The sequence below is a fragment of the Lepisma saccharinum genome, chromosome 3 (genome assembly GCF_977018435.1).
Source record: "Lepisma saccharinum chromosome 3, izLepSacc3.1, whole genome shotgun sequence".
NCBI classification, from domain to species: Eukaryota; Metazoa; Arthropoda; class Insecta; order Zygentoma; family Lepismatidae; genus Lepisma; species Lepisma saccharinum.
This window is the reverse complement of record NC_139231.1, coordinates 25,471,844-25,493,531: the sequence shown is the minus strand read 5'-3', so window position 1 is coordinate 25,493,531 and position 21,688 is coordinate 25,471,844. Positions and strand designations below refer to the sequence as shown.

Here is a 21,688-nt window from a genome sequence, read left to right as displayed (position 1 = left end):
CATCTTACAGCAAAATTGGCATCTCTATTTTTTTTTTTTAGTTGTAAGTAAATTGCCAACACACTCTAGTTAATAATGCTACATATTATACGCGCACACGCACACACATACTATATTACCATCCACCCATCTCTCTCTCTTTTACGGTAGTACATATTTGTTGTCGGCTCTCCTTGTTTAGTGTGTGTAGGTTGGCAAAAATTGCTTTATGCGCTGTAAGGCAAGCCTCAAGCAAAGTTGTCAGCTCCTTGCTTTAGGCTAGGTTAGACCAAAAAAACCTTGGTGATTTTTTTTTCGAGTGAGGAGTTGGCAACGCTGATTTTTACTTGAGGGCGGTCAACCGGGTTGATTGCACAAGCAAAGTTGTCAGCTCCTTGCTTTAGGCTAGGTTAGACCAAAAAAACCTTGGTGATTTTTTTTTCGAGTGAGGAGTTGGCAACGCTGATCTCCACTTGAGGGCGGTCAACCGGGTTGATTGCACAAGCAAAATTGCCAGCTCTTTGCTTTAAGTTAGGTTAGACCAAAAAAACCTTGGTGATTTTTTTTTCGAGTGAGGAGTTGGCAACGCTGATCTCCACTTGAGAGCGGTCAACCGGGTTGATTGCACAAGCAAGGTTGCCAACTTCTTGCTTTAGGTTAGGTTAGAGCAAAAAAGGCTGTGGGTAAGCTGTCGGTTGTTTAACTCTTCCCTTTCTCTTTTTTTTTCTTGTAAAAGGCTATGGCAAAAGTACCAGTGGGTTGGCAACCTTGCTTTATGCACTGTAAACCAAGCCTCAAGCAAGGTTGCCAGCTTCTTGCTTTAGGTTAGCTTAGACCCAAAAAAAAAACCTTGGTGATTTTTTTCGAGTGAGGAGTTGGCAACACTGCGAAAAATACCTCAAGCAAGGTTGCCAGCTCCTTGCTTTAGGTTAGGTTAGACCCAAAAACAAAAACCTTGGTGATTTTTTCGAGTGAGGAGCTGGCAACACTGCTCACCACTTCAGCTCACCACAAGAGGTTGGTGAACCGGTCCACTTGCACTACTGATATGCACCCCAAAATTATAATTTAATTTAATTAAACGGTATATTTAAAACATTTAATTTGAGGTCCTTAGTTTACATTTGCCATTTCACATACTCAGACTCGAAATACCTCGTCACACAAATGTTATGGGATATATTCTAACCTGCGAAAAATTGTTATTGTGCAAGAATTTCAAACTCAAATCTACCTAATCATCTTCAAGAAATCTTATCTTGCAAAAATCTTCCGTCTGTCAGATTGCTCTACAAAGGACAGTAACAATGTAAACAGATCGAGAGAATTCTGTTTTATTTTTCACACATTATTTTCCTTCCTCGATAAAAATAAAAAACTCAACTGTTAAAATCTCGCCTGAGGGCATTTATCAATATGTATAAATTCAATAGGATTTGGATTAATAAAAGTTGCAATTTTTCACGTCTACGGAGGAAAATTCAAGCAGAATTCACGCATAATTATCGGAGCCAATAATTTACGCACAATTCCCGGTGAGTAGCCACCCTGTAACTCTTCTGTTTTGCCCTATTATGTTAAGCTCTTTTCCAATTTACGAAACTTCGCATCCACCCAGCTTCTTGTAAATGTCTTATTTGTTTCTGCACAAGAGAGGTTTGAAGATACAATCTAAAGCTGCCTTTTCTAAACGTTCTAAAGTCATCGGAGAACTTCCTCGTTTGTTATCTTATCTGTCCATTTTGTCACGACTCAACATCCTTCTCCGTACTCACATCTCTAAAGATTCTAGCGTTTCCTCACTCTTTCCTTTCATGCAAGTATCTACCGGGTAGCAGTATGTCTACCCAAGGATATACTAAATATAATAATAATAAATTGGAAAAATTAAGAGTTTATTATTATAAATATTTATAATAATAAACTCTTAAGTCTTTTCCCAAGCATTGAGAGTGCTTTGTGCCTTTCAGCTAATCATCGTTCATCTTTATTTCATCTTCATCTTACAGATGAAGATAAAGAAGTGGAAAATACGTCTTTTCCGCATCAGAGGAGTCGCTGTAGCTCACCCTCCTGCCCATTCAAAACAGTGTAAAATAGAAATTTCCTGAATCATTTATAGTAGACAGAAGGAGAAACAGAAGGAAGGAAGAGAGGAGGGGGGGACAAAAATGATAGAGAAACATAGGATGAAAGGATGAAATAGAGAAAGAAAGAGAGAGGGAAGCTGGTGAGAGTACCGAGACAGGTTTGAAAAGAAAAACATAAATAAAATATATTCTACGACTTAAGGGAGAGAGGGACAATTTCCACTGGTCTTTCTCGCTGCGGCAGCTGCCGATCACTGTTGCCAACTTCGCTCTCTTGGAGCCAGATCTGGCTCTTTCGTGCACTCGTTGGCTGTGTCTGTGGCACCCGCCCCCTGCCCAACTATGATGCCACCACTGGCTCCGGCCCACAAAGACTAACTCTTGCCATGAGTGTACATGTTGCACGTGACGTGATATTGTTATATTGGCTGCGTCACCCACCCCTCTTACCTGTCCAGCTACTTTTATATAGTGCCGTGGCTAAGATGAAGATGACAATATTGTTATCCGGGAATCCTTTATTTTCGATTTAATATGAGCCATCAGTGGATTATTGATATGGGTGATGCCGCCAAATCTAGGCAGTGAAAATTAAGAATAAATTGCCATCACTTTAAAGCTAACGGTAATAGCAGCGACCCCATCCCTCTGAGACCTAAAATTACCCTAGGAGGCACTTTATGCAGCCCTCGTTAATCTAGCTCCTTGAAAGTCATCCTTAGCTCTATTAATGGTGAAATTTAGCTCCTTTATGCACATCCGATTTTGCAACACTGCCAGGATGGCCGTAGGAGGCAAGGAAAAATGCATTAGGCTTATGGGACCATTATTTTATTCGTTCTCTTGGGAATATCAAACATCCAATGACGTAGAAAAGTACATGAACGGAAAAAGGACACGTTGAACTATGTCATAGTAGTGGGAAAAGTCCAAACTCCCATATGATTAGCTGTAACTTGAAGTTGATTTCCCATAAGGAATACATGGGATTCTGTAAATACTTATTAATCATAATTTTCAAACAGCGTGACTAGCTTACTAATCAACTTGAAAAACAGTTTCCACTTACAACGGAGAGAAATTCATACTCTCTTGCATACTAATCCCTTTCTTAAATAGCAGTGCCCAATCAGACGATATTGAAATAAATGCACAACTGGTGCGTAATTGTCCCTCTTCTCCTTAATCCAATAAATTATTTCAAGACTCATTCAAAATTCCAAAAATGAGATTTCTATGCGATAGCTATCAATAAACTTCATGAAGAAATTTCCCCATAACTTTCAAAACAAAATAGAATATAGAATATCGTGCACTTCGGTATATTAACTACATGGAATGTAAATAACAACTTCTGTGCCGAATGGAACTCGTCTGGAGCACTGAGTAGAAGTGTCTCGCCAAGTATAATTACAATAATAAATTGACAAAAATAATAATTTATTATTATCAGTAGTTTATAATAAGTCACATAATTATTATTTCTGTTAATCACTTTTATGTCAACGGCCTCACCCCCAATACAAATATTTCTGGCGACACCCATAAAAATCAAAATAATGGATTTCTTTTAAATTGACGGAGAGTGATATCGATTTGTCCATATCGAAGTTCGATATTGTTTGAATATCGACATCGAAAATATTGACGATATCGATACAAGTAAATATCATTCAGTCCGGAGTTTCAATTGCAATTTTAACCGAGACAAGCAGAGATTCGTGTGGATATGCCTATGCGAAAATAGGAGCCGTACAATACAATTGAGTCGTTCGCTCTTAGAGGCCAGCATAGTCTGCATTTTACCTACCCACTGCCCGCTTGCCCGTGAGGACAGGTATACCTGCTAGCCTGCCCACGGCAACGAGTCGACTTGCGTCTTTACCCGGGTTCTTCGTCTTCCAGGCGCTCTGCGCTTACAAGGTAACTGGGCATTCAACAAGACCCGGGCGCCTGCAAAACCTGCTGGAAGGAAACAGCCCTCCGGCAGCGTGTCGCTCCAGGTGTTTCATCACCACGTGGACAGCTTCAGCCAGTGTTGCCTACTTACGTAGCTCGTAAATCCTACGAGGTCCTAGGAGGAGCTCTCTCCTCCAAGGAGAATTTATATACTTAGCGATTTCAGTTCAGCGTAAGCAGTTTTCATCTTATTGCCAGGAAATGCACGCAGTATTACAGCTTCATTTATTTAAATGAATGATCGAGCAAACAAAAATCTCCTCACTGAAAACTAATTGCTTTTCATTGCATGGTGCCTTAACCAGACACGCAGTGGCGCAACCAGAGGGGGTAGGGTGCATTGCTCACAAGCTTGGACGGAAATTAAGTCTAGTGGAAGGGTCAGGGTGGGGGTCAAACATTAAAGTACAAGAAAAAACAGACTAGCAGAATTTAAGAGTAGCAGGGCTAAAGGGTACTCAAGATGAAATTAATTTTTATATTTTTCTTGCATTTTCCTTCCAGACGGCCAAGGGCACCTGCAGAGGGGGAATGGAGGGGTAATTGCAACCCCTTGATTTCAAATGTTATGAAAGTAGAAATATATTATAAAATATTATCCAGTCTCATCAAGTTCAATGCCGTAGCAAAGGGGTAGTGGGAGTCGGCCCTGAGCGCCGAACGATCTAAGTGAGAAAAGTTTTAAAACAGAGAATGCTATGGCGGCCCGTGATATTATTTGCTATTAATGTTGGTTTGTTACGAGTTGGATGAATTGATTATGTAATACGTCGCTCCATGTGAAAAGAAAATATTGTAGATGGAAATTTTACATGCCATATGTCTGTACATTCGGAATGCATTTATCATGCACTTTCTTTCTGTCAAAAACAGTTTGTGTGCTTGTTTTCCATTATTAGCTAATGTGAAATTGACGTGTTGAAAAAAAATATTTCTAATCCTCTGTTTCAACACAAATACGTGAGAACGGACTTCTACCCCCTCTTTGCGTGCCCTTTTTGCGTGATTTATGAGGATAATAATGCCTTTCATGCTACTTTATTACTATTATTGTGATTGTTGTTGTTGGCACGTTTATCCAAGTACTTGCCCCCCCCCCCCCCCAAACGAGGGTAACGGCAATGGCCCTGGCTGGCTACGGCCCTGGTGTTCGCAGTAGAACAGTGTGTTGTTCGACTCGCGACCTCAGCGTCGAACGTGACATGTTTCAGTCCTGTCCTATATCACTATATATACGTATATTGGTTGTTTACGACATATACTTATGGATCCTGTGCCACGGAAAACCTATTTCAATGTGTGTGTGGGGGGCGGGGTAGCAACATTCGTAAATCTCATTTCATTGGTGATGTGGCTTACGAAGCTTCGAGTTCTCTTTTTTAAGTAGTGAAAATCTATTGCAGTTGGCAACACTGCAGAACGGTGTGGGCCAGGTGCAGTTTCTACTCGAAGCAACTACGTCATGCAGAGGGAGGGGTCTGCAGTTGATGGAAAGAACGAACTGAGACCTACTAGGTATCGTAAGACTGCGGGTACCCGGCGGGTCTACAATGCCTGCCAGGAACGATCTGTGCAGGTGGGCACACAAGCTGCTCAAGCGAGGGTGTTGCGCAGGTTGCATGGCATTTCAGGAGCGATGTCTCGCAAACGGGTCTGCTCCAGGTCTTGTGCAGACCTTTATTCGCTCTTACTCCGTTTAGTTCTCAACCATCCCGCCTTACAGAAAAACTAAAAACAAGAAAATGTCGTTTCATTCGTCACGTACAAGTCAAGCACCAGATTGTTCATGAGGATCATCGTCGATTTCAATCGGTACCGTCGATATTGACTTCTGCATTATCGATATATCAAAATGTCGAACGGCTATGGAGCTACCACAAGGAAAAGAACCTTCGGCCAAAAGCCTCCGCGCACCTTCCCCTCCATCGGTTCACCTCGGGCCATAAGGAAGCATGTTCCACTCTGAACTTCCCCTCCACGCGGGAGTACGATGCACAGGAGTCGAGTGTCTGCGCAGGCTCTCTTGCCTCTGGTTCCACTATACCTACCTAATCCCAAGGTTAGAGAAAACCTCCCTAACCATTTCCACCTCAAGCATCGAGGCATGGCACTATAAAGACGATTCGTAATGCTAGGGACTCTTTGTGAATGAGCGAAAGTATCTTAACCATTACATAACCAATGTCAAGTGATTGAGAACACGGCCGAATACCAGGATAAATGTACCTTCCCACATTACAGAATTCTCCGTTTGGTAATGCTTTGTTCACTGCACTTTAAAAAGTCATTACAGGATCATTAAGTGCACCTAAGCAACTTCTCATTACCTTACGTGGGAACTTAGCATGTTACCTTTAAGAACCGGCATTGTTTCTGCAATATTTTTAGCCAGATGTGACACATGACCTTGCTCACTCCAAACAACAACGAAATAATCAGAATATACGACCAAGGAGAAAAAACATAATAAAATCATATCCGCCAGATTGACCCTTCACCCTTGAGTCATGTGTCATTCATGTGGTCAATTTGCTAGGGGTCTGCTGTTTTATGTAATTACATATTTCCTGAGTACTGTCCAAAACTGTTCTTACGTATTCCTTAAATTTATAAATTTTATATATTGCACTATAGTACATACTTACTGTGATTTTACTTAAAACACTTCACGAATTTTCTTTTTAAAAATACCGTCTTTCTATCCTGTTTTTGATATAAATTGCAGATATGAGTATCGAAATGCTACAAGAGATATTTCTAATTAAAATAAATTTTCAGCAACACAAACGCTATCCTTCAAATTTTCGGGACTGTTTCCGTAACGTTTAAACGTTATGGTATATCTATTACTATGAAATGCTTCATAGATAGACACGGTTCTAAGTTTATGAACATTTCTCGAAGCGCAACCAATGAAAAGCGAGCTCTGCATCACGTGGACAGATGCAGTGACGACTGTGCTCAAGGAGCAAAGTACAACATCGCAGGTTCACAAATCAATGTATATTCAACCAAGTGAATGAAGATATTTCCCAAGATAGGCACATCGTATATGTATATGTACTTTATAAATGTATACTTTATAGTAATTTCATTGAAAAGATAATTCATTTTACATTCACGTGTAACATGGCGCAAGTGTATTAATAATGTTGATATTAATTTTCCTTTACTGGTATGATCCGTCTAAAAATGTGTATAGTTCATTTAGATATCACTTCTGAGAGGGAAAAAACGCAAAAGGAAATGCTGTCGTCGAAAACCGAACTAATGAAACCCGTATTACTTTCTCTAATAAGGGAGATCACCCTCTTAGATTATGACTTTACTCTTACTTTTAGAGACTACACCGAAAAGAATATAGAATGAAATGTCTCTTCTCAGACTTTCCAAGTTTAGTGCCTGAAATATACAGATGAATCAGATTCGTTAAAGGATTGCAGTTTCACAACTACTTTACCAATTTTGCGAATATAACAAAACCCACAGGATATAACTGTCCTAGGTAGTAAATAAATATTTTGGTTACTCTAGATAAAAATAAACTATTCTAAATAATAGGCAGCTGACAAACTTTGCTTTACCTACTCTGTGGAATTTATGTTCATTTCCAAATCCTGGTAAGACGCTTCATTTTATCTGACTTTTCCATATTTTCGGACGTATTTTCATTATTCCATGATATTTTTACTCATGTATTGACTTCCCTGACATTTAGGTTCTCCAGGCCAGTGGAAACTCTGTGAATCCACTCTGCGAATCCAACAAATATTTATGCAGAAGACTATTGAATTCACGAATCAGAATAGAAAAGCGTAGAGCTACCATTATCAGCCAACTTCTGGGTTCGTTAAGGTCATGCATGTGACAAGATTCGCGATTCCGATCACACAAAGCCTGTGTCGATCACCTGAGCTATGTCGCTCGTCACTTGGCAGGATGTCGAATCTGGCATTGGCGTGACAAAATTTCCGGGGCATTCCAGCGCTCAAAATAACATTTTGTGTTGTATTATGGTATTTTCATAGGCGAAGTCGTGACAGTTCGGGTGCCACGGAGAAAGAATAAACGGGAATGAAGTGGCACGTTTAGTACACATGGAGAAAAACATGAAATATATAACTGATTTGTAGGATACCTTAAAAAAGAAACTGCTTTATTGCATCCAAGTAAATATCCTGCTTAAGAAGGGTCGATTGAGCACATAAAGAAAGGGTTCGTGGGTCTACGATAGATCACGCCTGTGGATAGATAGGCTGACAAGTTCAGACAAGTGTGTGACTACCGTGGCAGAGTGGTTAGCATAGCGCGCTACGACGACAAGAGCCCTGGGTTCGAATCCCAGCCTGGGATTGGGTATTCTTTGTGCGTGTGCCTTCTCGATTTTATCATCTAGGCGATTAGCAAAAAATGGAAGAAAAGCGAAGTAAAATAAACCAAATCAAAGTTCAGACAAGCGGTCCCATGTTCGATCCTGGGAAAGGAAATGACGATACTCAAAGTACCTGGTCATAAAATGCACTGAATAAGGTCAAAATGCGAGATTAACAACTAGGGGTAGCGAGATTAGCAACTATGTAAAAAGAAAGTCGCAAGAAATATGTTTGAGTTTTGATTTAGGTTTCATTTATGCACAGATACGCTAATCGGGACTTCATCTACAGTTTAAAGTGTAGAACCACGATATGCCTCCCTCGGGTATGGAACCCAGGATCGTTTGATTACAAGGAAACGGTGTTACCACTACGCCATCGCGAAGGCCCAAAAGTGGCATCGAAATAGGCTATTGGTGTCAAAGAAAATGGGTAAAATAAGGATAGTAATAGTAATACGCATTTGTATTCATCATATTCCATGAATGACTCATATCCCCTGTTTCTTATGATTGTCCTCGTATTCTTAATCACATTATTGTATCCCTCTATTTTTCTCGCTAACCTTTTCTTTAAAACGTCCCGCACTGCTTTATGTCTACCATGTGAATACACAAGTATTGACATCGTAAAATTCGCTCACATGTCTCCAGATAAATTATACTGCACCTCAAAATCGGATTGTTTCAACAAACAGAATAAGGAACTTTATGACAACTGAAACGGCTTGCGAATTTCTTTCATAAAGCTTCGTGCCATTATGTGACGAAAGTCACAACATTGTTTCGATAAGAATGTGTAACCAATCCAACGCAGTACGTGATATGGGAGCCCCCTTTCATGCACAAAAGAATTCGCAACGTCAATAAACGGAGTAGGCAGTTAACAGGAACGAAGTGCAACTATGAGCATAGCTGATGGTAACGGCGAAGATGCAGCAGAAAAAAAGATGAAACGTTGGCAAGATGCCTAAGCTCTCCCAGACTGTACAATTAACGTTAGATAAACATACAATGTTAAAAATTGTGTTGATACACAGCGACGGTACACAAACGTCTGGAGGTTAAGAACTGAACGCAGTGGCCTATAAGCCCTTTGAGTATGCTTGCCAACTTTAAATGGAATTCCGTGTGATATATTTACAGCCTTCAAAACCTTTAGATTAAAATGTTCTGGAAGACAAATGTCCTGAACATCGGCTGTTATCTGTTAGTGGTCTTGCTATTGTGAATACAAAATGGATTCAACCTGATCAAAACATCCTAGTAAACATAATTTGGAAGTAAACAAAAATCAATATACATATACACAAACTCATCTCTGACGCACTTAATCACACTGTAACATAGGCTACATATGAACTAAATCTATATAATAAAGCAAAATCGAGTGGAGGGTGATATAAGAAAGTTTCGAGACTATGACACAACAATGCCTTTGTTTATGGTTTCTGCAGCTATCATGTAGACCAGTGGCGTAGCATGGGCATTTCGGGTGGGAACGCCAAGTCTGAAGGAAAGGTCGGCCCTTTTTTGGTTAATAATTTACTTATGGAATTAGTCGCCACAGGTGTTGTTTATTTGCCTGAAGTCAGCTGGGTTTGCAATAAAGCATCATCATCCATGCAGTTTTTAGCTAGAAAATTAGATGCCTCACTATGCAACAAATGTTTCGAACTCTGGTGTTTTATACCTTTCGGCATGACACAAATCATTATAAAACCTACCTGAATCACAAGCCTCTGGACAACAGTAGACGTCATTGTTGTGAAAGATCCAACTAATGATTGATTTGGTTTATTTTACTTCGCTTTTCTACCACTTTTGGTTAATCGCGAATATGAATATGAGTGATGATGATATTGATGAAGGGACACTCACAAAGAACACCCGTGCTCACCCCGGGATTCGAATCACGGGCCTCTGTCGTCTTGGCGCGCTGTGCAAAACACTCTGACACGGAGGTGGGCGGATGATCCAACTATCGTACACTCTACTAACATAACAGTGCCGATTAGTAATTCAGACCACTGTTTATTACGTCTTGAGAATGTTGATAAACATTTTAAAATAATTTTGTCCAGAGACCATTCGATGTTAAGAGTTTTCAAATGAATGCTAAACATTTCCATTGACACAATATTAAGCAGTTACATAATAACTAAAAAATAGTAACCCGCAAAACTATTATTTTTTTATTATTATTAAGTGGTAGAGCAGCCACAGGCTGAACTTCTACCACGAGGACTTCAGCAACTTATTTGACAAAAACTGTGTTGATCTTTTAGTTTTTAATGCACATCGCTGTTCGTGCGATAAATTATACAATGCAGTGTCCATTAAGAAGTGCTATATTTCGGTTTGGTAAAGTTACGTCAGTCAATATTGCGTATTGTAGCAACACATAGCACGAGTGGCACGAGCGCGAAGAACCGGGTGGAAATTCTACCGCTGTCGTCTGCTTCAGAAGGCAGGAAGGGTCACGTGAACCAATTACGTAGGCCTCTGCTCCATACGCGGGAGTAAGAGAGAGCATTTGGGCGCGTGCTTTAGAGATCCAAGCTTTCCCTCCAGAAAGGCAGCAAGGAATATAGGGTTCTGTACGCCGAACCTGCTCGGCGTACGGCCAGGAAAGGCATTTAAAAAAAAATATGCTAGAACGAGTGTTGTTAGTGGAGCGTTGCAAGCGGATCGCGAGAAATAGCTATTATAATGCCATGAAGGTCAGACATATATATGAAATTAGTCAAGATTTACTTTATATTTACAGCATTTACGCATTTTTTAAATATTAAATCTGGGAACGCCGGGCGTATGGGCGTACTATAACGCTACGCCACTGGTGTAGACGCTTTGGCGCAACAATCTGTTTAAAACTTGCTACTTCCCGCTTTTTTAAACAATGACTCATTTTTCACGAGTCTTCAAAACATTTTTTTTTAAAGTTTGTTAGGTTTGCAATAACAAATTTCTTCGCTCGGCAAATGCATACCAAAAGAAAAATAATAAAAAAAAATTAATAATAATAGTAAAGCTCGTCATTCCGGGAGATAACAAAGTTTGTCCGGAAGACCGGGAGAGTGAGTTCCTTTCTGGGAGACTCCCGGCTTTTCCGGAAGGGTTGGCAAGCCTTTGAGGCCAAAACTTGCCATGCGGCTTTTTCCTAGAGTGGCGCGTGGTTAGCTCATCGAATCCCTTCGCCGCCTGGCTTTCGCGAGGCCTGAGTAGCTTCCCATTAGTCCTCACAATGCTTTGCCAACACCGGAATATTGAAGGCTCCCACCAGGAATCGAACCAAAACCAAGGACAAAAACACTAACCACTCAACTACGATAGACTGTGGTAATTCTGAAGAAGAAAAAAGCATCAACTCTATATTTCTCCCTTGTTTTAAAATCTGATTTATGCACACACAGGGCGATATGTATTCCTTGGGAATCAAACTTAACCCCCTTAATTCGAAGTAAACTATATTGACACGGAACGTTTGCCGTTCCTTTTCATTACCACTGTGACTATTGTTACAGAACTGGACACGGCTGTAGGGATTAGTATGCAGAAGTGTGGAAGAGTTAGAATTGATATGTAGAAGTAAGAATGGTAACACTATTAAACCTTGTTTCCAAGTTTAATAAAACACTAAATGCAGACGTAAAACGAACAGGTAGGCCTGGGCTATCGCCTACGACTGTGGACCGTGTACGGGCAAGATTACAGAATTGACGTCTGCGAGTCACCAAGGGAGTCAGTCATATATCGAACATTTGTAAGGTGGTTTAAAAACTTGAATATTTACTACCTTTCCTGACATCCTCTTATCCCCGTGGCTGAGTTGGCCTCTGAGCAACAGACTTCCGAAATCACGGAGAGAATTATGGAACACCCTGTAAGTGTTGCACTTTAAGAAGAGGGATCACGTTCAGTATGGCAAAACCAGATTCAATACATTTTCAAAAACTCTTCCAGACCATGTTATAACGCTTAAAAACACCAATAAATATTACGTCTCCTGTTCTGCATGCTAATCAGATGAACGAAGCTTATTCAATGTTGAAAATAAAAAACAAAGATAAAAATAAAATTAATTGATTGATTTGCTTTATTTTACTTCGCTTTTCTGACACTTTTGGCTAATCGTGACAATGACACTGATGAAGAGACATTCACAAAGAATACACATGCCCAGGCGACGATTCGAACCCGAGACCGCGTCGTAGTGCGCTGTTCTAGCCACTCCGCCACGGAGGCCGACAAGATAAATGAGGATATGATTAAATTGATGAAGGGACAGTCACAAAGTATATCCATGCCCAGCCCTGGATTCAAACCCGGACCGCGTACGCTGTGTTAACCACTCCGGCACGGAGGTCGGCGAGAAAAGTATAAAATTAATTTTACACAAAATATCTATAATCAAGACGCTCGATGGAAGCAAATGTGACGTCTTTTTAGTCTCATCCAAGAATTCATTTTCTCTGGGTTTTCTTATCTCCAAGTTTCTGAATGATTTTACAAACTTCCCTGACTTTTCCATGGCCTTTTCACTCCTAAGCTGATTTACCGGACTTTTATAGGTTCCGTGAACACAGAACCCTAGAGAGAGGCAACTAGGGAACTAGCCCGAGCCGGATAAAAATACAGTAATTCATGAAGTGAAGATATGTATTTTCTGTGAAACAATGTGAATTCACAACAGCGTCCAAATTCAATAAAAGGTAAACAAAAGAGAATTATGGTAGAGAATATTATTGGATGTGATGATTACAAATTGGGACTTGGGATAGGTAAACTAATACCAAAGCGTATAGAAGAGGAAGTGTGCGCACTTCGGTTTCTTCCCGTAAGCCAAGTGAATAGAGCGGTGCCCCACCGAAACACTGGCAGCACCTTCGCTTGCGACGAGCGTCTTCTGCTTGCAGTGCGGCCGCGCATTATGTAGAGCGTTGTGTTTTGTTGTGCTAGAATAACATTGTGTACTTTTATTAATGACAACGTTGTTACGTTATTGAGTTTAGTGTCGTTAGATTTGTGATTGAACCGTTGTGACTAGTTTGTGTTGTGTTCAACGCATTATTATTGTGTTTGAGACAGCAGCGAGCGAAAACTACAAGATGCCTACGTGTTTCGTACCCGGCTGTAGATCTCGATATGTCTCCTGCACAGGCAATATATAAAGGATCAGAAGCACATACAACTTTAATAAAATGGAATGCTGTCCTTAGAGATAATCGAAATTCCTTCGCTTCAGAAAAAAAACGCTAGAGTCCTTAAGAGTGACTTTAGAAAGTACTTTAGAAGTGTCCGAATATTTATGGAAGAACAATTACAAGTACGTTTTGACAGGAAAATTTAATCAAGATCCTCTAAAACGCCATTGTGGTATATTGCGGTCGTTCACTTGTGATGATCATCCCTCCACTGTGGATTTTCTGCACTTACATATGTGCAATCAATTTACGTACCAGCAAAACTTGCTTTATTTTCGAGCGGAAACTGTGAATACAGGACTGAATCTCCTCTGACGTCTTTTGTTAATTAAATGCGAACTCTGGCAAGAGAAACCGAAAATAAAAATCTTTCGGTGAAGAAGCAACCTGAAAATAAAATAAGGGAAAAAATTCCATTGTTGAAGATGAAATTCAAATACCGGACTGGGAAAACAACATACCGTACTTAAATGAACAAACTGTTGGTAAAGAATACTTGGTGTATCATTTGGCAGGATACACAGTGCGGTATATTTCAAAAGTGACACATTGTAAACTGTGTACAGCTTTTCTGCACGGGGAACCAACTAACGTACCTGCATCACGCTAATCCAAGACCATAGCCGCCGACTCCATGGGGCTGAACTTAACTTTAAATTCACATTTGAAATGTTCTAGATCATCAACTTTTGGGGGCTGAGACCGCTAAACCATCAACTTTGGGGGGGGGGGGGGGGCTATGACCAGAGACAGCAAAACACATGACATATTATTATATACTAAGTATGTAATTATGAGTATTGTTAAAATTGATATTTTCGAGGAATTCATGGGCTTTTATGAGATTCCGAACACTGAGGCCAAAACTTAAAAAAGGGAGAATGATTCATTCATTAATTAATTTCAGTGATCAGAGCCCCCCCTCCCCCCAATTATTTTGACAAGTCGGCGCCCCTGTCTAAGACTATGGATCGGGTGACAGCTGTAAATACCTTACCTATGCATCGAAAAGTGTTTATGATGTGCTGTTACGAGTGGAAGATGTTGTTGCAGAGAAATTATCATGTGCTAATAGTTTATGGGGTGATATATTTTTTGAGTGTTTGGACAATTTAAATATAATTGCTGTAAAAACTTCGCAATTAGGATGCTGTGAAGATCATGTGCTGCGTACGCTACCTAAACTCGTATTTCACTATCTGAAATGTCAATTTTTCTTCCGCACCAAGGAGATAAGAAAGAAATTAAGTGCCTCGAAGACAGCAAAATCACCTCCGAAATTCTCCAAACTATCCAGCTGCTGAGCTCTTCTCCAAACGTAAGTAACATGCATTTTTGTTTCTTATGTAGTTAGCTATGTAAGCAACGCGAGCATCTTCCGCGCAGTCTCAAACGTCACCACTGCCATCTAGGCGGTGGACCACGGCAACTCAGGGAGTGCACACACTATTCCTTCTATACGCTCTGCTAATACTTTAATATCGAACACAACCAGTTTCGTAATTAAATATAATAAACGTCGCACCAGTGGCACATCGGAAATGAAAAGAGAAACACCAATTTATAAACTTTTCTTAGCCTTCCATATTTCTTGATTTCTTCAAGATGTTCTGCTTATTGCTATTAAACAATAAATAAATACTCCCTCTGTCCCATAATTATTGTCCGGTACACTTTTGTTTGTTGTCACAAAATACTTGTCCGATATTCAAACTGTGACACTTGTGTATATAGAAGAAGAAAATGAAACACGGGAATGAGTCATACAACGTTATTACTCAAGGATCAGTACAAATTGGCCGATCAAGTATCCAAAAGAACATAAATAAAAAGTTACCATTTTGGCATACCGGACTATAATTATGGGACAGAGGGAGTACCAAATAATTGTTTATTAATTGTAATATACGTTTGTATTGTGATTATATGGAAGCCCTGTACTTCAGACTAAGGAACAGAAATCTTATTTTTTCAGTCCTGAAAAATGTTGGTTGTAGGTCCAGCGTATATTGTATGTCCCAGGCCCTGTCGAACAATTATGTTGTAACAGAAATCATTCCAAAATCAAGCATCCTACTAGAAATCCGAAGCCAGCCTCCGTGGCGGAGTGGTTAGCAGAGCACGCTACGACGCCAGGCGTCCAGATTTCGAATCCTGGCCTGGGCATGGATGTTCTACGTGAGTGACCCTTCATCAATTTCATATCACATCATCACTCATCCTCATCTTTGCGATTAGCCAAAAGTGGCACCAATGCAAAATAAAATAAATCAAATCAAATCGAAATCTGAACATGGAACGTATGATTATGCAGAGACACTTTTGAAAAAACAAGTCCAATTTCGCATAAATCCCAAAACACGACAAAATTGTTTAGGTAGCTAAAAATTTGCATGGGAATGTTATTTCTTCAGCCTTCGTATCCTCTAGCCCAACATTCGCATATTCAGCACATGCAATCAAAAATCGAAACGATCCAACTAGCCAACGTGGACAATAAAGACTGGAACGCAAAAATCTCGTAAAAGTGCGACCTAGCACTCCAGAAAGAAAACTATTGTTCCGCTCCATTTTTATGAACCTAGACAGTTACTTTTGTCAGCACCAGAGCGACAAAATTCTAAAGTTATGATTGTTGGTTTTGAACAAAGTAACAATTTCGAATTAACTGCAATGTTGTTGTAAGGTTAGATTATAATTTTCCCTATCTTCTTAAAAACCCAGTTTTCATTTATTGTTACCACAGGTTGATAATTCATTTATATTCTTTTGGGTGTAACTGTAATTTAGTTACTTTTCTGCAGTAAGTTGTAATTAACTGATATTATACAATTCTTATCAGTGAATTATCCACACATTTTTTCTCGACATTGTAGTTTCTGAACCAACTGCTCATTTGTACAATCAGCAGCAAAGATTACAGTATGCAAATTGTCCGTTCTATTTTCTTCGTTCTGTGTTTCAAGAGAATTGAATTGTACTTGTTCTCTGCTTATTCGTGCTTGTTGTTTCAGTTTTTGAATACCACGTTGCGGAAAACATGGTGATAAACAATTTGCCTACTATTAGCCAATCCCATGCCGTTGGCCAAGGTAACCAGATTTTTAAAACCACAAAACAGGACGTTTTTAATATTTTGTGAAGAAAATACGGGACGGCAAAATGTACACATTTTAATATAAAAACGGCTTCGTTTGAATGTTTATGTTTGAAAAGTAGTTAAATACTGTGTAAATAACTTGCACTGCACTCCAATCCAGCAGTATTTTAGAATTAGAAGTCATTCATTGATATTTTGCCGATGAATGGATCTTCTTCAATACATCCTTCTTTATCAAATAACATGTTGTAAAAGTTTACGCACGTGTGATTAAAGTTCACATTATTAATCAACACAGCTTTCAAAGTTTGTACTAAAAGAGCGTTCTTGTCACTCGTCCACAAACATGGGCGTCCGGAAGGGGGGGCAAGGGGGGGCCGTGGCCCCCCCTGGAAAACGAAAGTCAACCAAAAATTACATATTTCACACATATAATTTAATTTCAATCACAATAATGTGTGTTAATTATTGCACGAACATGATAAATTCAAATTTAAGCAATGTTTTTTGAGGGATGAACACCATTATTGGGGAAAATATGCCATGTTGCCCCCCTGGAAAAAAATATCTTCCTTGCCCCTCCCTGGAAAAAAATATCTTCCTTGCCCCTCCCTGGAAAAAATCCTGCGGACGTCCATGTCCACAAACTATTCATGTAGGAAAACATTCGTTCAGTGGATAGTTCCAGGTAAACAGAGAAGAAACTCCAATATTTTAAGACAATTGGAATTGTTGACATTGAAATAATTTCTTCCCAACAATGCCATAGTTCATAGTAATAGTAGAGAAGGTAATTCTATGCCGATAAGTCATAGTCACAGAAAAGGAACATTTTTGCGTCCCGTTATACGTTCAAAAAATTCTGGACAGAGGATCAAAAAAAAGGGACTGTTCCGGCAAGTACGGTACTGATCTCTTATAGCAGGTACGGCCCAGTCCAGATCCACAAGGATGAGGGGGGAGGGGAAGAGGGACGATTGCCTTTGCCAACTGTTACTTCTCTTTCTTCCTCTTGGTTTGGTTTCAGACCACTTTGTGCACAGTAAGGCTAATCGAGACTGGACCTACAGTTTAAAGTGGAATCCGAACCACTATGTGCCTCCACCGGGTATCGAACCCGGGACCCCTTGATTACAAGGCTTTTTTCCATTTCAAATTTATTTTATCCCTTTTATGCAGGTGTGTTGACAGAGAAAATGATTTACGTGGGCTCACGGGCGGACTAAAAATACGAATTTTCAGGTGGTCTCTGCTTTGGTGGTCAGGCCCATAGATGTCCCGAAGTGGGGGGTGCAAGAAAGGCCACGCCCCCTTTGGAAATAAATGTCAACTTAAAAGTATATATTCCACACATATATTTTCATTTCAATCAGTAATTTATATTAACTATAAGGGGAATAATACCTCGTTTACCCGTTTCAGGCTCTACTCGGTGAAGTAACCCCCTGCCATATCCCAAGTGTCAATTCAGTATCCGCCACTGGGTAGAGTGTAAGAGAAAAATTAATTAACTAGCGATAGGCACTTTGCCTAGTAATGTTTATACACCATACTCGACGTAAACGTTACTGGACTGAATTGTTTTCAAAGAAAGCATTTGAGATAATGTCAGCCCACATTGACTGAGTTGTGTTCCGAGAAGGCCTGTTTAAGTTGTTTTTTTTCCCCTCCCTTCTTTTACTTCACAGGAAGTTCGCTTCCTGCCACAAGTTCCACTCGATCTTCATTTAATTTAGCTTGTGGGAGCAACATGTCCAGAATTTTTGCTCATTATTAATCTAAGATGTATTGATTGTGCACCAAAGATTGCCAGAGAATTCTAATGGACTCAAGGTTGGACGAAATTCATGGTGGGTGGTTCCTTTGGTTCTCTATGTGTTTCTATTACATTCTCTTAATTTCTCTCATTTTATGGCCCTTAAATGTATTTTGTGATTCCTTCACTACAAGGGACGTTGTTAAGGAGCGATGGCATTGGCCCCTCCGCCCCCTCCGAAACTTCCATGCCTCCCCATCCCCCAACATTATCTCTGACTTAGGAGAATATTTAATGTAATATTTTATAAAACCTGCAAACTATTTACTCCCTCTGTCCCATAATTATTGTTCGGTACACCTTTGTTTGTTGTCTCATAATAATTGCCTGATATTCAAACTGTGACATTGGTGTATACAGAAGAAGAACATGAAACACGGGAATGAATCATACAACGTTATTACTCAAGGATCAGTACAAATTGTGCTTTCCATCTGCCTCTTCGTCTGTCATTCCTGTACTACCATTTTGGCATACCGGACTATAATTATGGGACAGAGGGAGTATTATAAATCTTTGCAGTCACAATCGGTTTCATCCTTTTAGCTATTGCACTTGTAGGGATATATAATTTATATGTATAACTCATATATTGGCCGTTTCCAACAAATAGCCCTGTTTTCTACTATAAATTATTGTAGTTAGAGCCCATCCTTGCTCACCCGATAGCGACGCCACTGGCCCGTGGCAAATTCATTCCCTCACGCAACATCACATGTAAATATATGGAAATCTCAACTAAAGTATTCGTCGATTTCATAAGAGGGTATGTCGAAAAACTATTGTTGGAAGAAGGTAAAAATAATATTTCGGCAGCGCACCATATTTTGCACTGGAAATGGAAATAAATTGAAATGACTCAGGGGTGCACACAAGGGAGATTCATGACGCGCCTGAGTCATGGGAATTTTTGGGGGGGGACAAAATTTCAAAGTTTACGTACCAATTCTACATATCTTCATACAAAAATGGGGGAATCGTTTCGTTTGATTGACTTTTTATTGATGGTTATTAGATGTTCAGCATCTACTTCATGATTTAACAACTTCCACAAGAACACTATTTCCTGTAGCAAACATGAAACTGAGCCGTGCATTTTCTTTAGAACACTATTTCCTGTAGCAAACATGAAACTGAGCAGTGCATTTTCTTTCTTTAGTCCCTTAATTTCAAATGCAATGAAAGGTTTCGAATGTCATGCGCCTTTTGATTATTTTCATCTCGGCCAGTGGTAAACATACCTTTTTTTTCAGGCACGATTAGTTTAGCTTGAATGTGTTCCTGTGCTAAGACTGACTGGATAATTCTAAAATTCTGTCAGTTTTAAAAGTTAATTTTTAAAAAGTGAAATCAAATTGTTCACATTCAAACAAAAACCAATAACTGCGTGTTTATGCAAACTATATTCCTGTTTGGGGGGGGGGGGGTTGATGAACGACTTTGGGGGTGATGCGTCCAATGGCCTTTCGGGTGGGAATTGGCACCCCTGAAAGGATTCACTACCGAATGTGCGTAAGTTTCCAGTAGAGTCAACTTTATGTAAATATGGGAGAAGAAAATGCCCACCCTCCAAGTCGGAGACTATGGTGATCCTCTCGTTTTCTTTTTTTTTTAATTATAATTATTTTACACCACGTTTCTTCCTGTGCGTTGATTTCAACGATACAAATGAAAGAGGAAATACATGAAGAAACAAATATGGTTTATCCAGGATTCGAATCTGGGAACCCTGTCTACATAGCGTACCGCGCTCACCAGTAAGCCATGAACCTGTAAACGTTCATTTCGACGATCGTCAGCTGGTAAGCAAAAAATTGCGAAAGCGGACGAATAATATGAAAAAACGAAAATGTCGAAGATTTTTACGTTCACTTTATGCTCAGGTAGGCTCAATGGAAATATAATGGACTCAACTGCATAAATGGTATGTCTTATTAATCTCCAGAAATATTCACTGAAGCAGAATATTCTACCGTAAAGTAACACTTATCAATCAACATCGTAAAGATTCTAACCTACAGGAAAACTATGTATGACACCCAGTAATGCAGAGTCTTACATGCGAATTACAAACATTTGTAATAAATGACAGTGTGAATGGGCAGTTTTTCATAGAAAATTCAACATATAGGTACAGCGTATATAGTAGAACGTTACCAACGCGTTGCAACATTCTGAAATGATGAACCCAACTTTCTCAAAGAAAGTTATCGACCCACGTTCCGCTATAACCAACCACAACATAACATCTTCTATAGTTAGTTGTACTCGACAGCGTGCGAATACACTTGAACCTGTCATTGAACTGGCCGGCCAACCAGTTGCCGGCGGCAAGATCAAAATAAAGAAAGGGCCAGCCTACGTAACTTGATAAGACAGAAATGTAAGCACTTTATGTGCAAAACATAATATTTATTCTATTCGACACTGTAAAATTAACTAATTTTCATAATTGTAATCGTGGAAAATATTAATGTTCCTCAGCATTAAACATATGAAAGGGAGAAACGTTCCTCAAAATAATAAACAAAAGAAAAGCGCGGTTCGTGCTCGACCTCATTGCTATCACCTGTCACCTGCCAATACTACTACAAATAATAATAATAAATCATGTAACTTACCTTTTCATGTAGTGTAGCATTGTGGAGTTCATCTAAAGTTGGCCTGTATGCTGCTTGAATGGACATGATGTTTCTATAATTGTCAAGTCGAGGGAGAGCTTCACGTGTAAAATGTCTAAAGCTCTTTGCATATTTTGTATCATATCCACTAGACATTTCGGAATTTTGTGACATAAGGGCTGTTGGAGATCCTGTTGTACCGTCAGCTCGAATATCTTCTGCCACAGATGTTTTGCGCATAGAATCTCCCGAGAAGTCTTCATCTTCTATTTTGTTTTCGGATACACAAACTTCGTTTAATTCATCGCCCTCGCCGGCAGACAGGGTGTCAACACGATTTACCTGAAACCGAGTTCTACGACTACCCATTTCTGTATCTGCAGAGTTCCTCCTATTGTCTCCTCCACTTCCTTTATCGGCCATGCTGTCTCACTTAAAACTTAATATTAAAATTCCTGAAAAACTATTCACGAATGTACATCACCACCACGAGACCTTGCTCAACACACGAACTCGTCGGCGGTTGTGAGCATTTCATGATTCG

The 21,688-nt window shown here is 39.7% G+C and overlaps 1 protein-coding gene across 2 annotated transcripts in view; it reads right to left on the bottom strand.

Annotated features, from left to right (window-relative positions):
- The window catches only part of Ncc69 (sodium chloride cotransporter 69), a 196,174-nt gene extending 174,492 nt beyond the window's left edge, over positions 1 to 21,682 (bottom strand). For both annotated transcript variants that reach the window (XM_083118359.1, XM_083118358.1), the window contains exon 1: positions 21,145 to 21,682. In XM_083118359.1, coding sequence (XP_082974485.1) covers positions 21,145 to 21,567 — 423 coding nt within the window. In that variant the 5' untranslated portion in view covers positions 21,568 to 21,682. The remainder of the gene's footprint in view (positions 1 to 21,144) is intronic.
- Positions 21,683 to 21,688: the final 6 nt, after the last annotated feature.